This window comes from Diabrotica virgifera, chromosome 1 (genome assembly GCF_917563875.1).
Source record: "Diabrotica virgifera virgifera chromosome 1, PGI_DIABVI_V3a".
Classification (NCBI taxonomy): domain Eukaryota; kingdom Metazoa; phylum Arthropoda; class Insecta; order Coleoptera; family Chrysomelidae; genus Diabrotica; species Diabrotica virgifera.
In genome coordinates, this window is record NC_065443.1 from 103,240,866 (window position 1) to 103,254,835 (window position 13,970).

Consider the following 13,970-nt stretch of genomic DNA (forward strand, 5'->3'; position numbering starts at 1 on the left):
TAAACTTTATTGCTTTTATAATTAATTGTTCAATTATTGTTGGGGTGGCTTGTTTTTCCTCGCTTGTATACAATATTGCTTGTTAACAATTAATTTTCAATAATATAATAAAATTTGCATTTTGAAATAACGCCCAAAAAACATTGCGTACAGTTTTTGCTTCTTTTCTTGTCTAGCAGGTAATGTCAATTGGTTGACCTTGAATGGTTTTCAGGTATTCAATACACAGAATTTTGTGAGTTTTCAAATTTTAAAGTCCTCGCCTTCACGGCAGCTTGATAAGGATTCTTGTTTTTTGATAAATTTATTAAGTTTAATTGTTTAGGTCATTAAACTTGTAAAATATTAGCTATTTGAATTTAATTATAGTTAAAATTGCGTTCTCTTTATGCCAGCGGCAGCTTGACCAGGGGATCGTTGATTATTTGTATTTTTAATTTTATCGTTGATTACGTTAAACAAATTTTTATTCTTTTTTCTCCATAATGGCTGATAAATTGAAAAAATATACGTTTCAAAGGAGAATGGCAATGAACGATTTAGAAACGTTATTGCGTTTATCCAATTCTTCTCTTACAGAGGTTCATAAGCAGTCGCTTTTTCGTGTTCGGTACTCAGAGTTAGACGATGTTTTGGAGAGTTTTAATAAAAATCATCAAAACATCGTTACAAATCTTTTGAACTCTGAACCTACGGATGCTCAATTAGATTCTGAGGACATTATTCGTTCCCAATTTTTAAATGATTATTATCAGATCAAGGCTAATTTCGCGGATCTCTTTGAAAATGATGATAATAGTCAAAAAAATGAGCAAAATATCGCCGCTTCGAATGCAGTACAATCTCCTAGTAATGTTCGCTTGCCGCAGTTAGAATTAGTTAAATTTTCCGGTGAGTTTACGTCAGCAATTACTTTTTTTGACTTGTTCGATGCGCTTGTGCACCGTAGACCTAACGTTGATGATACGGAAAAATTAACGTATTTGATTCAAAGTTTAGAAGGGCCTCCTTTAAGGTTAGCTAAATCCTTGCCTTTAGCTAGAGAAAATTATGTTAGGATTTATGATAAATTAAAAAATAGGTATTTAAATAAACGTTTGCGTGCAATGGCACATTGGTGCAAAATTGAAGAAGCTCCCGCAACTATGTTTAAGAATTCTGATAGTTATAGTAATTTAATTGATACCTTTTCGGAAAATTTATCAGCTTTAGAAAATTTGGGTTATAAAATTTCGGATTTTGTGTTAGCTTACAAAATTCTCACCAAGCTTGACGAGGAGACTCACCAACGGTTTGAATTATTACATGGGTCTAGTGAAATGCCTACTTTTATTCAATTATCTCAGCGTTTCCCAACCGGTGGGTCGCGACCCACTAGTGGGTCGCGAGAGGATTTCAGGTGGGTCGCGCCGTGGCTCTTACAGTAGCTGAATAACATACATATGTATGTATACATCATAGGTGGGGATGGATCGCGAATATGAAAAAACATCAGAAGGTGGGTCGCCAGACATAAAAGGTTGGGAACCACTGAATTATCTGATTTCCTGGAAAGTCAATGCATTTCGTTTGACTCATCCTTGTTGTCGCCTTGTTCTCCCAAGGATTCTAATAGAAAAAATAAATCGCCTTCTAAACACAATGCAAATAAAAATGGTTCTAAAGTCAATAATCGCTATAGTTTTTTTTCGAAGCCTAATGCGACGACTTGTTTGTTATGTTCTGCCGATCACCATTTAAAAGATTGTTCTTTATTTTTAAATAAATCTCCTTATGAACGGTACAACGCTTGTAAGAGAATGCGTCTTTGTTTTAAATGTTTAGAAAAACACGATTCTCGTAGTTGTAGTGTCACCTCTCGTTGTTGTCATTGTAATTCATCCCACCATAGTCTTTTACATTTTAAAAGTTCTGAAAGTGCCACTCAATGCGCTACTTCTGTTGCTGCCGTTCCAACTACTGCTTCTTCTGATGCTCAGGTTAATACTGGAACATTGAGCTCACATGCTGCATCATTAGGTAGTGTTACCTCAAAAAACTCGAGCGTTTTGTTAGCTACTGCTGTGGTAGAAATTATGGATGGTTGTGGATTGTATCAACCTGTTCGAGCTTTAATTGATGGGGCAGCATGACCTCTTTTGTATCTCAGTCTTGTATTCGTCAGTTAGGTATTAGACATTCTTCTGCTACCTTATCGGTACAAGGTATTGGTGCTATAAAAAGTACAGTGGTTGGTCGAGTTGATCTTTAGATAAAACCTGTGGATAGAGTGGATCCTATTTTTAATTGTGAGGCGTTTGTGTTGCCAAAAATTTGTGAGGACCTACCCGTTGTTAGTTTGGATGTTGGGCATTGGTCTTATATTGCTAATTTAAAGTTGGCAGATCCTCGGTTTCATCTATCTGGTAAGGTGGACTTATTGCTTGGAGCTGATATCTTTTCTCAGTTATTATTAGAAGGTAAAGTTCAAACTCCTAGAGGTATGCCTGATGCTCTTAATACCGTTTTTGGCTATGTCCTTACGGGTCCCTGTAGTTCGGTTCCTATGACATCTGCCACCTCGTTGTTTTGTCACGTGGATCAAATGGTTTCGTTGGAGGAGTCTGTAAAGCAGTTTTGGAGTTTAGAAACTGTTCCTGAAGTAGAATGTTCAGCTCCTGAAGATATTCTTTGTGAGAAAAATTTTGTTGAGAATGTTTGTCGAGACGGCTCTGGTCGTTATACCGTTGCTCTACCTTTCAGGGAATTATCTCCTGTTTTTCCAGGAATGTTTGAGTTAGCTGTAAATCGTTTTCTTTCCTTAGAAAAAAGGCTTTTGAAAAATCCTAGTGTTTATCAGGAATATTGTACCTTTATGAAAGATTATTTGGATTTGCATCATATGGAGCTTGTGTCAGAAACTTCTCGTCCATTATCTTGTTACTATATTCCTCACCATGCTGTATTAAAACCTGATAGTTTCACTACCAAGTTGCGAGTTGTATTTAATGCTTCTGCTCGAATTGGAAATCAGAATTCTCTTAATCAGTGCTTGTTTACTGGAAAGAAACTACAACAAGATATTTTAACTATTTTATTGGGTTTTCGACTTCATAAATATGTCTTATCCACGGATATTAAGCAGATGTATAGGCAGATACGAGTTGAGAAAAGTCATTGTGATTATCAGAGGATTGTTTTTAGATTCTCTCCTGATGAAGAGTTACAGGAATTTCGGCTATTAACAGTAACTTATGGTGTATCGTCTGCTCCTTTTCTTGCTTTAAGGACTTTGTTGCAGCTGAGTGAAGATGAAGGTAGAGAGTTTCCCCTTGCCGCTGAAGTTTTGCGTACGAGTACTTATGTTGACGATATAGTGTGTGGTGGTGATACCTTAGAAATTGCGCTAGATCTTCGGAATGAGTTGATATCCTTGTTATCTCGAGGTCATTTTGAATTGCGTAAGTGGTCGAGCAATGATATGCGATTATTAGAAGGTCTACCGGAGTCGCATATTGGTAAGAAACCTATTTCCTTTGATGATAATAGTTGTTCGTCACCTCTAAAAATCCTTGGACTTGTATGGAATGCACAGTTGGATTGTTTTTCTTTTGAAGTGACAGCTCTGGACAAATCTTGTACTAAGAGAAGTATGTTGTCTGAATTGGCCCGAGTGTTTGATCCTGTAGGGTTTCTAGCTCCCATGACTTTGTTCACGAAGCACCTTATCCAACGTTTATGGTTGTCCGGAATCGACTGGGATGACTCTCCTCCAGACTCAATTTGTAAAGTTTGGAACCAGTATAAGGAACAACTGTTATCCCTTGCACAGCTTGAAATACCTAGGTGCATGTTCGTGTCCAGGTATATTTGTTGTGAGGTACATGGGTTTTGTGACAGTAGTGAAAAGGGTTATGCCGCTGTTATTTATTTGCGTTTTGTTCTACCAGATGGTCAGGTTTGTGTTTTTTTTGTTTGCGCGAAGTCAAAAGTGGCTCCCATAAGAACTGTAAGCATTCCACGTTTGGAGCTGTCCGCTGCAGTTCTACTATCTAAACTCATGCAGTTTGTAGTCAGAGTATTAGATCCTAAACTTAAAATCGCAAAATTTGTAGCTTGGTCCGATTCTCAGGTAGCTCTAAGTTGGATAAAATCCTCTCCTCATCGTTGGAAAACTTTTGTTTCTAACCGGGTTTCATATATACAGGAACGCCTTTCTCCTAATAGTTGGTTTTATGTTCCTTCTGCTCAGAATCCCGCTGATTTGGCTTCCAGAGGTGTTTTACCTGCTCTAATGTTGGAGCAATCTCATTGGTTTGCAGGTCCTGAGTTTTTGTATAACACCGATCCCATTCCAGACGCTTCCTGTTGCTTTTCTGAGTGTGCTGAAATGCTTGATGAGGAGCGTACGGTAACTTTGGCTTGTGTTAATGATGATAATTTTCTTGAGAATCTATTGAATGACATTTCCGATTTCTCGTTTATACGACGACTTATAGCTTGGATCTTGAGGTTTGCTTGGAATTCAAAATTCCCCAATGATAAGAGAGAAGGTCCCTTAAGTTCAAAGGAACTTTATGAGTCGTTGATTATGCTAGTTAAATATACTCAACATCGATATTTTGAAAGGGAGTTCGAGGGAAATGTTTTTTCCAAACCTTTGCGAAAGTTGTCCTGCTTTATCGATGATCAAGGAGTATTACGGGTTGGCAGTCGTCTTAGATATTTGTCTGTTTCGATTGATAAGAAATTTCCTTGCATCCTACCTCGCGAAAGTCCATTAACTCATTTGCTGATTGATTATTACCATAAACGATACTGTCATGCTGGGCTGCGTACAGTTAGTTTTTTGCTTGCTCAGTCATTTTGGATTTTGTCTCCTAAGCGTGCTATACGCTCGGTTTTGTCAAAATGTATACAGTGTTGGAGGCCCAATCCTAGAAATTACCAACCTCCAATGGGTAACTTACCCCTAGTTAGAATTTCCCAGGTTAAACCCTTCCTGAATTCAGGTATGGATTTTGGTGGACCGTTTTATGTTGTGATGAATCGCTATCGAGGAGCTAAATCTTGTAAGGTGTATCTTTGCCTCTTTGTTTGCATGGTCACCAAAGCTCTTCATTTAGAGTTAGCTAGTGATTTATCGAGCGAGACTTTTCTCTCTGCTTTGCAGCGTTTCATAGCTCGTCGTGGTAGGGTTGATAATTTATATTCTGATCGTGGCAGTAATTTTGTTGGCGCTGCTAAATACCTTAACCTCATGAAAAATGCTGCTTCAAATGAAAATATTTCCTTCCATTTTAATGCTGCATCTGCTGCCCACTTTGGCGGTTTATGGGAGGCGGGAATAAAGTCAGTAAAGACGCACCTAGCTCGCGTTATAGGCGATCAGATCTTGTCATATGAGGAACTAAACACGGTCGTAATTCAGATTGAATCGTATCTTAATTCTAGGCCCTTGACCCCTATAAGTTCTGATCCTATTGATTTGTCAGTTCTAACGCCGGGTCATTTTTTAAATCTAGAACCTCTTTCGGCTGTGTTTGAACCTCTTGATGGAGCGTATATTCCTGCATCTCATTTGATGAGATGGAAGTTAATAAATCAAATGCATAAAACTTTTTGGGAACGCTGGAGCAAAGAATATTTGCATACTTTGCATCAGCGCAGTAAACGGACTTCATCCGATAATTTAAAACCTATCGAACTAGGAACGATGGTCCTTATAAAGGATGATAATATCCCTCCGTCGCAATGGCGTTCGGGACGAATATCCCAAGTATTTCCGGGACAGGATGGAATTATAAGAGTTGCGGATGTTAAGACCACAAAGGGAATTCTTCGACGCCCCCTGGTCAAGCTGTGTCCTCTGCCTATCTAAATAATTCCTTAGTTTTTTTGGTAATCTTGTTATTAGTATGATATTGTTTAATTTTTTTTGGGATTTATTTCAAAGTGCCATGATTTAAGTTATTTTTTTTTGTTTATTAGCTTGTAATAGTTTTAAAATGCACCATTCAAAGCTGCATTTTGGTGGGGGAGAATGTTGTATTTTCATATAAATTTGAATTAACTTATTTACACGAGGAAGGCAAATAGTCCCAACTCTAGTTATTTTGCCTTTTATCGCGATAGAAAAGAGGTTTGCTTTAATGAGTGCAAAAACTGGAGCCTAGTAGTGTTCGTCAAAAGTAAGAGAAGCTAGTGCCTCTACAATCAATGGCTCGCAAGTTGTTCTACAATCAACAGCTCGTAAGTTGCCACTCAACCAACGGCTCGCTCGTTTGCCGGTGTAAAAGCCTAGCTGGTAAGGCTTTTTTCGTGTATGGACTTGGTGCAGTGTTAAATGCAGCTGAGGGCCCTCTTGAAGACCAAATGCAGGGATTGAATTGGTAAGTGGACCTCTTTGCGCCTCATTTAATTATTCTATTCCTTTTTTGCTCATGTTTAAGTTTTTTTATTGAACCGGTGTCAAAACTCCTTTAGAAAACAAAGAATCAGCCCCTATTTGAGATCGTAACATCAAAGATCGCACACCTTTTCCACAAATACATAAAATATAGTTGAAAATTTATTTATTTTAGTAATTAAAGCAAATCTGATTAAATATAATTCTACAAACAAACTAAAACTAAATTCAATTTACTACAATATAAAACAATATCTATACGAAAAAACAACTACAAGAAAAACAGAATTTTTGTTTGTTTTACATTTTTTTAGATAAACGAAACATACTAAAACTAATTTAATATAGGTAATACATAATATAAAACAACATACTATAGCTACTACGAAAAATACGCTTATCACTAAAGTATCGTCGTGCTTCCATGCTATATTCAACAGAACCAACTTGGTAGGGCCTTTAATTAGATATCGCAAATCACTTTGGCTGATTTTGTCTGCATATATATTATGTTTGAGGAATCCCTTTTTTTTGTGAGACTGGATATAGGACATTTCTCAAGTATGAATTCACATTCATGGTATATCGTTGCTATACAGGGATAATAATCTGTGCAATGTTATGGTACAGGCTACGTTAAATATGAAGTAAATGTGGAAGATATACACTGGTTATTCATTTCAATTTAATTTGATTGTTTTTTAATCGTTTACAATATTTAAAATAATTAATAATTAAATAAAGTTAGGGATTTCAAAAATAAATTCAGTTCTCACTGGCAGGGTGGGAAATAATAAAGTGCCGTACAATAGCATTTCATTATAATGCTCATTACAGGCATTACAGGCTGCTCCGTTTGAGAAAACTCATACTCTCAAACTTTGAGAAAACACTCATTCAGTTTCGACCAACCCTGTATTAGCTAAAATTAAACGTTTTGCTAGATTAATAATTTTTAACAATAATAGATTATATTAAAAATCACTTGAACATAAATTGATTTTCTGATGTCAAATCACTACAATTATGCAGGGGGTGAATATTGCTATGAAATTTGAAAATAAAAACGTAATTATCTTTTAAACTACTTCGTATAACATCACAAAACCTGATATTTTAAGAAATAAAACATAGAGGAGAATCCAAAAATGTAAAAATATACAGGGTGTTCCATTAAACAAAAGATAATTTTGTTTCACCCTGTCAATATGGGTGGCCCTATATATTTGGAAATGTATTTAAATTCTGATATTATCTATGCCCCAATCTCACCTAAATAAACTTTTTTCGTATCTCCTGCAACAAACGACTAATTGGACTTCCCACAACCTGTATACATACAAAATCTCCGCTATAAAATTTTTTCAAAGAAAATGTTATTGGTTTTTTTTAAATAACTCCGTTAAATTTTGAAATATGAGATTTATCCAAAAACCATTACAAAGCTAAGTAAAAGTTCTATAACACTGTATTAAACATAATTTTCTAAATCCTTTATTTTTTTTAAATACAAGGTGAAAGGGCCCCGGTTACATGGTTCTCGCAGTAAAATTTATGTTTTAAATGTTTTTATCCCGGTTATTTTTGTCGTAAAAAAATATTAAAAAAAGAAAAAGCTTAAATAAAGTTAAAACTAAAATTTTCTTCTCTACCATTTTTTAAGTATATCGAGAATTTTTGGAGTTATTATCAAAAGAAAATGAAATTCACGAAAATTTGAAAAATTCTAATTTTTTTTAATCGTATTTTTTTTCAAAAATATGCGTTCTAAACCGGTCAAAATTGTTGAAGTTATTACTCATGTTAAAATAAATAAAGTTTTAAATGGGTTACTATAAATTTTAATTTTTGTGGAAATGACGTATGTTTCATTTTTCATTCTTCCCTAAAAAATCTGAAAGGGTCCTCTTATTTCCATCATAACTTGCTTAATTTTGATGCTATCGACTACTTATGTAGCTTTTTGATAGTTACCTTTAAGTAGTTTATTAAAATGTTTAATATCTATATTTAACAAAGTGCATCGTTTTCCTGTTATTTAAGCTTGAATACTAAGATTTGAGTACTCGCGGAAAAAAAATATACATTCAATTGCATATAACTCACTTTGTATATGTAATAAAGGATTTTTCGAATAAGCAGCTTATTTATTTTTATATTATCTTCGATTTTGGTAATAACAACTTTTTTGAAGAAACTTATGGTTTTTGAGTTATTTATGAAAAACTGCTTTAGAACATGGATTTTTTTCAGGAAAAATCAAAACTTTTGATCTTTAATAACTCAAAAACTATTGATTTATTGAAATAACTTTATATAACAAATTTTACTTATAATTTGTCCCTCTATCGATTAGTGGTATTATTTTTAATAAAATAATTTCCACCCCCGAGAAGGGGTGGCATCCCCCCCCCAGGGTAAAAGCGCAAGTTGGCACCATGTCACCTTTGTTTCTTGAGGTATCCTCTACATACTTACCAATTTTCATGAAAATCGATAGAGGTTCAACGAAATCGGAGGTGAAAACCTTCATTGACTCCACTATATAGTATATTCATGAACAAGAAAAAAAAGTTATGATGAGAAATTTCAAAAATAATCGTAAGAAATGTAAAAAATAATATTTTTTATATATTAGGTATTATATAATATATAATATAATATTATATTATATATACTATACATAATTTAATACTATATAATATATAATATATTACATAATAATATTGTTTTATTTTTATATTATATTATAAAAAATCGTTAAAAGTATAAAACCTTGAAAACCATAACCTCTTTAACAGAAGTCGTACAACGTTATACAGTAGACCATTTAAAAGGTAATTGATTTCTATTCCTATTACGTCTACCATTGCATATACCTAAAGTTACGTAGAAAGAAGTTACAGAACAATATTTGCGAAATAACAAGGAAAATTGCCCAAAATTGCTGTGAGTGGCGAATTTTGAAAAATCATATTTCGAAAACCGTAAATCCTCATTACCTCTACTAAACAACATTTTAAAGAATAAATATTTAGGTTTTTTTTCTGTGAAGCAATGCCTATACCTATATCCTCGTGGACAAAAGTTATGAGACAAAAAACAAAATTTCTTTCTTTTGAGTTTCTTTGTGCTTTTTCTTTTGAAAATATTTTTGTAAAAAAAAGTATCATTGACTTTAAAAAGTGATATTTAGATAGAAAATTTAACCAGGAACATTTTTTATGTAGATATGTTTGTACTTTGTACCAAAAGTGCATAGAACTCACCCTAATGTAACCTGTGCCCAGGGACTAATTCACCCATTTCTCAAAAACGCACCCCTTTAAATGGTAGCACTCCGCGGTTTTTTCATATATAGATATCCATTGACCATATGAAATAATAAAACCCCGTCAACGTTGTAGTTCCTTTTAGCTATCTTATTTTGAATATAATCAATAGCCTATATTCGGATTCAACGATTTCGAAAATATAAGAATGACCAAAATTTGCCATTCACCTATCATGGTCGCTTTTTCGATTTCTAAGCCTCAAATTAGGGGTGTGTCGCTCGCCTATAGGTATTTTGGAAATAATATTCAACAATAATAGTCCGTTCTTTAACGGTAAAATATTGCAAAACCTCTAAATTTTAAAGAACCGCTTGGATTGACATAAAATTTGGCATACACATAGCTAACAAGTCAAAGAAAGAAAGTGATATTGTGCCGATATGTGCTTTTGCCCCGGGGGTGGTTTTCACCCCCTCTTGGGGGTGAAAAAATATTTGTCCAAAGTAAGTCAGGAAATGGATAATCTGGCTAATTTTAAGTAACTTTTGTTCTATACAGTTTTTTTACTAAGTCAATACTTTTCGAGTTATTTGGCAGTGAATATGTTCATTTTTTCAACAAAATAACCACGCTTTTAGACGGTTTTTCGCAAATAACTCAAATAGTAAGTATTTTGCCGAAAAAACCTTCTTACCAAAAGTATAGCCTGTAAAATACTAAAAAAAATGGAGTATATATTACATCTCTATACCTAGTAGAAGCAGAGTTATAGCTAATGAAAAATGGGTTCATATTCGTCAAATTCCAAATGGAATACTTTAACGTGAAATATCCAAAAATGAAGCACATTTCGGGGAAAACTCATTACGACTTATTTAAAGTGTTTAAAAAAAGCTTCATTTTTGTTTCATAAAAAAATTTCTAGCATCAAATGCAAACAAGTTACGCTCAAAATAAAGTTAGTCTCTTTTTGTTTTGGTAAAAAAATCGAGAAAATAATCCGCTAATTAGTATCTTAAATGAACTTAATCGTTACGACTTCACAAGTTTCTTAACTCGTGTATGTATTGTTTATATGATCTGTAAGTTTCATCGGTTCAAAGTCCTTATTATTGAAAGGGCTGTAGTTAAAAGGGGTTGAACGAGTCACTGATCACGAATGTATGCAAATTTAGAAACACCAAATCTTAATAAATTTTTGTCTAACAGAAAAACAAAAAAATACATGATATTCAGAAAAGCAATGCTGACTTTTTTTGTTTTTTGAGATTTTTGGTATCTCTAACAATTTTTAAGTTATTTTGAAAAAAAGCATATTTTTCAAAATTAAAATTTTTAAAAATTTTACTTTGAAACCAAATTTTTTCAAAAATAAGCACTTTGAATCGATGAAACTTACAGATCATATAAACACAACATAAGTTAAATATATTGTGATGCGGTAACGATTAATTTCATTTTAATTTGCTAATTAGGGGGTGGTCTTCCCGATTTTTTTTTGCCAAAACAAAAGGGACCAACTTTATTTTGAGCGTAACTTGCTTAAATTTATTGCTAGAAACTTTTTGTAAAAACAGAAATAAATCTTTTTTATACACTTTAAAAAAGTTATAACGAGTTTTCCCCAAAAAGTGCTTAATTTTTTGGATATTTTACGTCGAAATATTATATTTGAAATTTGGTCAATATGAATCTATATTTCATTGGCTATAACTCTGGTTTTACGAGATCCAGAGACCTAACGTGTACACCATTTTTTTACTTTTTTGTAGGCTATATTTTTGTAGAACGTTTCTTTCGACAAAATACTTACTTTTTGAGTTATTTGCGAAAAACCGTCTAAAAATGTGGTTATTTTGTTGAAAAATGAACATATTCACTCGCAAATAACTCGAAAACTGTTGACTTGGCGAAAAATCTCTATAGAACAAAAGTTACTTAAAATTAGTCCGTTTACCCATTTCCGGACTTATTTTGGACATATATTTTTTCACCCCCAAGAGGGGGTGAAGGTCACCCCCAGGGCAAAAGCACACATCAGCACAATATCACTTTTTTTCTTTGACATGTAAGCTATACGTACGCCAAATTTTATGTCAATCCAAGCGGTTCTTTAAAATTTAGAGCAAAAACCGTGAAAGAATGCACTATAATTAAAACAAAAAATGACTAGTTATGTCAAAACGTTTTATTGTGTTCCATTATTTTTTTTTTCAATGTTCCTCTCCTAGTCTTATCAGAAACTTATTACATGAGTCTCGTCTTGACGTTGGTTATGTCATAGACATACTAGCCTGTGCTCTATAATTTTAGCATCGATCAGTGTCGTGCCTAGACTTCCCCTAACATGTTCTTTATAATTGTTTCCTTTCTTGTCACTAAATTCATTAACTTGAAGATTCTTATTACAATATTATTTATTGTCCTTATTTTTTAATTGACCAATATTCAGTGCAGTACACTATCTGGTCTTAAAGGCTATTATTGTAGTTTTCATATAATTCGTATCCATTATATCGTATCTTTACTTCTCTAATTCTACAGCTATCAATCATCTAATCCAGGGGTTCCCAACCCTTTATGTCTGGCTACCCACCTTCTGGTATTTTTTCATATTCGCGACCCATCCCTCACCTCTATCTGTTGTAAGCCCGACATATTTGGAGCAATTAGTTACATTTTCGCTAATAAAACTATCCAAGAAATCCAAAATGTCTTGGCCAGTTGTAGGGGTGTTTAGTTTCTGGCAAAATAACATTTTTTCTTTAACTGTTCCATTGAAATTAAAGCTTACCACCCATAACAAATTTACTTTGTCAGCAATATCTGTACTTTCGTCAAAATGTAAAGAATAAAAGTCAGTTTCTCTCATAGCAGATATTAAACTTTCCTTTACGTTAACAGATATTTACTCGATTTTCACTGAAGTGTTGGATAGTACCCCAGGCTGTGGGTGAAAAAACGTGATATAATTCATGAATTTTTGAAACCTATCAGGCGCTTTTTTTTAATTGCGATTTTCATTTGTTAAATTTGCAATTTTTATTGATTATTAATTTTGTAGCTTAGGATATTGATTTTAGAGAAAAAGTTTTTAATAGAAAGTTGTAGTAAATTAAAAAAACCTACAATTTGAGCTATAGTAAGTTTAATTTCGTTAATTGGTTATTGCAAAAGAGCCTGCGAAAAGTCTAAAATGGCCGTTTTTTACAATTGCATTATTTATTGTACAAATAATTTTTTTATTTTTTAAAGCTTTAAAATGAAGATATTTCAATTCCAAACATAAAAAAAATTGTAAAGCCAGATTAACGAATTTGTTGCTTAGATATTTTGAATTGTTTATCCCAAGAGGTCAAATGTCGAAGGCTATAACTTTTCGAAAAAAAAAATCGTAGAAAGTTGGTGAAACATCCAATCTCCTTCTAAAGAGTTATATTTTCATATTCTGATGTAAATAAATGCGTAAAACATTTTTAAACTTCTAATTTTTGGATTTGAAAATAAGAGGGCAAATTTCGTTATAAACATTTAAAGCTGAAGCGGCCCTGTACATCCTACGAGTTTTTAACTTACATAACTTACATATTATTTATAAGATTTATAAAAAAATAAAAAATTTCTACGACCAACTGAAGCCGAGATAATTTTTGGGTTTGAAAATAAGGGGGCAAATTTCGTTATAAATATTTAGAGCTGAAGCGGCCCTGTATATCCTGTGAGTTTCTAACTTACAGATTATTGTTGCTAAAGACGAAACGAAGATTTATAAAAAAAAAAATAAAATTTTCTACAACCAACTGAAGCCGAGATATTTTTTTTCTTAAATCATAGTGCCTTTATTTATAACAATTAAGAAATTATTTTACAGTCATTGACTAAAGAAAGACTTATATTATCTTAAAAAAAACTATTATAAAATATAATTACATTTAATTATTAAAAATTATTTTTTAAATCGGCGCTTTTGCAAGCGGTCGAATTTTGCAAATCGCCCGGCTCGCTTAAAATCCGCGCGCTCGGAAAATTTTTACGTAACTTGTATAAAATTTTGACAGAAAACAATTTAATAATATTAACATTATAATATACAGTCTATTTACCACTGTATTTGTTTTTCTTGATAAACTTTTATATGTGAAATCCAAAAAGAATAGTCACTACAAGAAGAAAAAGTTTTATATTGTATATTATAGTAAGAAGTAACATTATTATTATTATATTTATATAACAATGAAAAAATTAAAAATATAGATATATATTTCATATATATGTATCATTTTTGTAATATTATTTCTTCAGAAATG

General features: G+C 32.8%; 1 protein-coding gene across 1 annotated transcript; it reads left to right on the top strand.

Moving 5' to 3' along the window:
• The first annotated feature begins 485 nt into the window (after positions 1-485).
• On the top strand, positions 486-2,132 carry LOC126891418 (uncharacterized). Its single transcript, XM_050660594.1, has 2 exons — positions 486-1,291; positions 1,910-2,132. The coding sequence occupies exons 1-2, from the start codon at positions 486-488 to the stop codon at positions 2,130-2,132; spliced, it is 1,029 nt and encodes a 342-aa protein (XP_050516551.1).
• Positions 2,133-13,970: the final 11,838 nt, after the last annotated feature.